Genomic DNA, 5,759 nt, shown 5'->3' with positions numbered 1-5,759 from the left:
AAAGGTACGCGTTCCGGAATCTCCACAAAAACCAAACTGTGACTGCAATAATCGAGTAGAGTCTCATCATGTTTACCTCCAAACTGTGCTGCATTTTTATAACTCATATTCGGTATTCAATTTTATATTTAGTTTTATAATCACTGATGTTTAAGTCAGTTACGAGTTATAAACTACTTTATAATATATATTATATTTCAAATTTAACAATTGATTGATTGTTTGCAATAAAGGTAAGATAGTCATTTGATATTATTAAGACTGTCATTTTTTTTAAAAAAAAGTAAAAAACAATTAGACCACTCACAGCGGGCCGTCGTTGGAGGGTTTCTTGGTGGCGCCGTTGAAAGACGCCGATGCTAGCGGTCGTCGGTTGGGCGCCGTTGGTTTGACCGCGGTTCATTTTGCCCTGGAACGACAATGGTCATCACGCTAGTGGGACCCAATTTAATTGATATATCCGTTGTAAAAATAGCCATTTGCCTTTTTTTTTAATTCAAGGTAGCAATATATATATATATATATATATATATATATGTGTGTGTGTGTGTGTGTGTGTGTGTGTGTGTCTCAAAACCATTTCATACATACTACTTCCACATTACTAACAAAAACACATGAAAAAATTATTTATTTGAGAATGGAGCGAGATAACGAAATTTATGAAGAGGCGTTATCACTCGCAAGTGCATATAATCCAACGCAAGTACTCGATGTAATTAAATTTTTAGAAGAAGAAGATGAAGCCGAAGGTGAAGTCGTATCGATACCTAGAGCTCCTGGAAGACATTTTCCTAGAGATCAAGAAGGAAAATCTAGACAACTATTCAACGATTATCTTTCCAACAACCCTACTTTCCCGCTCGATAGGTTCCTGCGATGCTTTCGTATGAGCAGGTCTTTGTTTATCCGTATATGCCGAGGTATAATCAATTTTAATCTAGAACCTATACCCTATTATATTAACTATTTTAAACAAAGACGAGATGCAACCGGTTTATTCGATTTTAACATTTTTCAAAAATGTACGTCCGCTATAAGACAATTAGCATATGGTATTGCACCCGATGCTTTTGATGAATACTTGCACATGGGTGAATCAACTTCTTATTTATGTTTGAAAAACTTTTTCAAGAGTGTTTTACACTTATATTCGGCAGAGTATATGAGACGGCCAAACGCGCATGATGTGCAATGTTTAATTTCTAAACATGAAGAAATACATGGTTTTCCAGGTATGTTAGGGAGCCTCGGTTGTATGCATTAGGGTTGGAAAAATAGTCCAGTTGCGTAGAAAGGGCAATTTACACGAGGTGATCATGGTTACCCAATAATCATGTTGGAGGCAGTTGTCTCATATGATACATGGATTTGGCATTCCTTTTTTGGGCCGGCTGGTTCAAACAACGACATAAATGTTCTAAATCAATCGGATTTATTTAATGAATTACTAAAAGATATGTCACCTCCATGTAACTACACTGTTAATGGATTGCATTTTAGTAGAGGTTATTATTTGGCAGATGGAATTTATCAGGAATGGTCTACTCTTGTTAAATCTTTCAAAAATACCAATTGTAATGACCCGACTTTTTCGACTTATATTTATACTTTATACTTTCACGAAACTGCTTTTATGTGCGTACTGAGCTAGATAATATTCTGGGATCATTATTCATGTTAATTACTCTCGTTAATATCTTAAAACGTGTTATTAAGTGCTTAATCACTTAACTTGATCCTCGAATGCTTTTATGACCGTTAGTGTCACTAGTCGTTTAGAACGAGATACGTACTTGGTACACGTTAAACTTTTGTCATAATTGGAGTGTTATGACTACTTAATCCTCATTTTTATTTCTAAATGACAATTACTTAGCTTGTTGATTGCTTAACTACGCTTAGTGTTTTATTAATGCACACTAGTTAGTATTAATGGGCTTATCATCTTAATGGACTTAGTTTATCAAAGGCCCCACCCTACTCTAACTAATGGACTAGTAAATGAGCCCATCTTAATGGGCTTATGAATCCATTAAGACATAAGACAAACCCATTAAGTATTAAGACAAGATTCATGCATGCTTATGTACCATTTCTTACACAATGCTACATGCTTCCCAACATGCACACATCACCCTTGTACCACCACCCATTTCAAGCCAAGATGGTCCCCCATCCCCACCCCTTGAACCGTCGGCCTTAGGCCTCCTCATCACCATTCTTATATTTTTTCTTCTTCTTTTTCTTCCTTTGTTATATACACACACTTCATTCATTCTTTACAAACACACACTTCTCTCTACATTCTCACTCTAGAATTCTCTCTTAATTGTAAGTTTTAAAACTTATTTTCTTTCTTTCTTACTTACAAAATTGAAATCATCATCATCATTATTCAAAGATTCAAGTTTTGTAACTTGAATCTTCATACATCTTGTAACTTCAAGCTTTGATTTGAAGAACATGCAAGAACATGGAGGATTCAATCTCTCTAGCTTTGAATCTTCATTACTTTTGTTAGATCTAAGCTCATATCTTCAGATCTCTTTATTTTTGTTAAAGGATCAAAACTTATGTTTATGATCTTCATGTAACTTGTAGATCTAGCTATTTGCTTTAAGGATCTTCAAGAACATTAGAGATCCAAGCTTTCTAGCTTGAGGTTTCTACAAAAAATTTGTTAAAAGATCAAGTTTATTAACTTATGATCTTCTTTAAGTTGTTTTACTTCAATTTTGTAACTTGAGTTTTCATTAAACGAAGATACAAGCTTTCTAGCTTGAAGTCTCATAAGTATTGTTAAGAGATCCAAGCTTTCTAGCTTAGGGTTTCATCATTTTGTTTGATCTAAGTTATGTAACTTATGGTCATCCAACTTGTTAAAACAAAAGCTCATTAGCTTATATTCATTCTACTTTGTAAAAATCTAAGTTTATAACTTAAGGTTTGTAAAAGTTGAAAGTCTAAGTTCTATAACTTAGGGTTTCACCTAGAACACAAGATCTAGACTTTCTAGTCTAAGGTCTTCAATATTTAGCTAAGATCTAAGTTCTATAACTTAAGGTCTTGCTTGTTTGGTTTAAATCCAAGTTTGTAGCTTTAAATTCCAAATCAAACTTGTACTTGTGTTGAAACTAAGAATTTGATGTAACTTTGGTTCATCATCCTTATAAAACTCTTAAATGAGTTGTACTTCTTTTCTTAGTCTTTACTTTGTGTGTTGATGGTTAAAACTTGATCAAAATGATGCTAAAACATCAAAGAGTTGTACAGTTGAGGCTTATACGCATCAAGGATGAGAACCGTGATAAGCATCAAACACCAAGAAACCCACCGGAGCACTTGTATCTGTTTTTCAGGGTCTGATCTGACTCCTGGTGTGATGACCCGGGAATTTCCGACCAAATTTAAACTTGATCTTTATATGATTTCAACAAGATAAGCAAAGTCTGTTAAACAGAGTCTCAAGATTTTTAACCATTTACATGGATACATTTAAACCTTTGATTATTCCCGACGAGTCACGAACCATTGTGTAAATTTATATGTAACATATGATTGTATATATATAAATTAATTTGAAGATAGGTATATATAATAATATGAAATAATAAAATACAAAGTTAATCATCAGAATTAAAAATGTAAAATAATATACAGAATAATTAAGTTGCTATCAGAATATATATATATATATATATATATATATATATATATATATATATATATATATATATATATATATATATATATATATATATATATATATATATATATATATATAATAATAATATATATACATATATATTGTAAAATATATAAATAATAAATATACAATAAATGTTATCATATAATAATATAAAAAATGTAAAGTATGTAATTACAAGTTACAATATAGTTATTAGATTAATATTTTTATTACTTTCATTATTAATACTAATATTAGTGTTAATAATTAAAATCAGTATTAGTTATATTATTATAGATAGTATATAGATATGAAATATAACGCATTTAATTTATCATCTTTACTAATATTATTATTATTTTCATTACTATTGTTAGAATAAATATTTGATATTAATAACAGTGATATCAATATTACTTTGTATAATATATAAATATGAAACTTGATATGATTGAATAATTATATAACTATTATTATTATTATTATTATTATTATTATTATTATTATTATTATTATTATTATTATTATTATTATTATTATTATTATTATTATTATTATTATTATTATTATTATTATTATTATTAGTATCACTGTTATCATCATCCATATCGTAATTAGTAGTAATATTCCAATTATAGTTACTATTAATAATTATGCATTATTATTATTATAATTAGTGTTAATATTAGTAATATGATTATTATCCTTACTATTATGATTATTATGGTTAAATTTATTAAAATTATCATTTTTATGATTATTGGTATCATTATTAGTTATTATTATTAATATAGTTATTATTATTAGAAATATTATTAATATTATTATTATTATTATTATTATTAAATCTATTATTTTTATTAGTATTTGTATTATTATTATAAAACTATCAATATTAATAATATAATTATTAATAAAACTTTATATAAAAGGAATCAAGATCGGGTTCAAATCATAATTGACTGTATACGTTTTTTTGTACCTATCTCCAATTAGTTAGAAGTCTACATCAGATTCCAAAACACAACAAAATTCAGTACAATCAGTGTTATTCTTTAATATTTTTTTTTTATTTTCTTTATGTACGAATGATTCTGTTTTGACGAGTTCAATTCGATTATATATCAAACTTTCCACTTGATAAATGATATCAAACCAATTCACACTATCATTACAAATCACAGACCCTTTAACAACTGCTGTTTAATAGAAATTAACCAGAATAAGTGAAGAACAAGAGGTACGCTCTGTTCTTGGTCGTTTTTTTCCAAACAAAGTCGATTTTCAATCAGATGTAAGAACTATTAATGCTGTGTTGTTCAAAAACTTTTACTAAAACTATCTAGAAGGTTTTAATTCCCAATTCATTGAATTAAAAACAAATTTAGGAGTCAAAGTTTTTGCTTTAAAAGTCAACCTTTCTGATTTTGTCAAAATTTGATTCATATTGGACATCTCCAGTTAAATGGATGATCGAGATAGATGTTAGGATTGATTTTAAATAAAATTCGTATTTAAACTTTGATCTAAAACGTTCTAATTTTAGAATTCATGTGTTGAGTTGTTATTCAATTTTTTTTTCTGTTACAGCTCCCCGTATATTTTTTTGTTGTTGTTTATTTGTTCTGTTAAATGCAAATTAAACACATTGAATCGTTTTCGTTTCTATAGAAGAACTTAAAGCATTTAGTCAATTAGTGATTAGGGTTGATTTGGTCTCTGAGCAATTTAAATCTTGAAGAAGATGAAGTTAAACAGAACCCAGTTTATATACATTTAATTCGTGAAGTAAACTAGAAAAGCAGTGACAGAGGGACGGTCTAGGGATGTTTCGGGTATTCGAGAGGTCGGGTGTTCGAGTCCGGTTCGTCACAATTTCTTTTTAAGCTTCTTTTGAGGTAGTATTTAATTTCCATATCACTTTTATTATTATTATTATTATTATTATTATTATTGTTATTATTATTATTATTATTATTATTATTATGATTGTTTATTATTATGTATTATTAAGTATTGTTACTAATTCAAGTATTATTGTTATTATTATTATTATTATTAGCATTAA

At 28.4% G+C, this 5,759-nt stretch overlaps 1 protein-coding gene across 1 annotated transcript; it reads left to right on the top strand.

Moving 5' to 3' along the window:
• The first annotated feature begins 640 nt into the window (after positions 1-640).
• On the top strand, positions 641-1,267 carry LOC139842061 (uncharacterized). The gene has a single exon (XM_071832239.1). It carries the CDS (start codon positions 641-643, stop codon positions 1,265-1,267), a length of 627 nt encoding a protein of 208 aa, XP_071688340.1.
• The last annotated feature ends 4,492 nt before the right edge of the window (positions 1,268-5,759 follow it).

This window comes from Rutidosis leptorrhynchoides, chromosome 4 (genome assembly GCF_046630445.1).
Source record: "Rutidosis leptorrhynchoides isolate AG116_Rl617_1_P2 chromosome 4, CSIRO_AGI_Rlap_v1, whole genome shotgun sequence".
NCBI lineage: Eukaryota > Viridiplantae > Streptophyta > Magnoliopsida > Asterales > Asteraceae > Rutidosis > Rutidosis leptorrhynchoides.
Note: the sequence above shows the minus strand (reverse complement) of the source record. Positions and strands in the feature narration are given on the sequence as shown.

Excerpts from the sequence above, each read along its gene's own strand:
- LOC139842061 (XM_071832239.1), top strand. The coding sequence starts at position 641 with ATGGAGCGAGATAACGAAATTTATGAAGAGGCGTTATCACTCGCAAGT.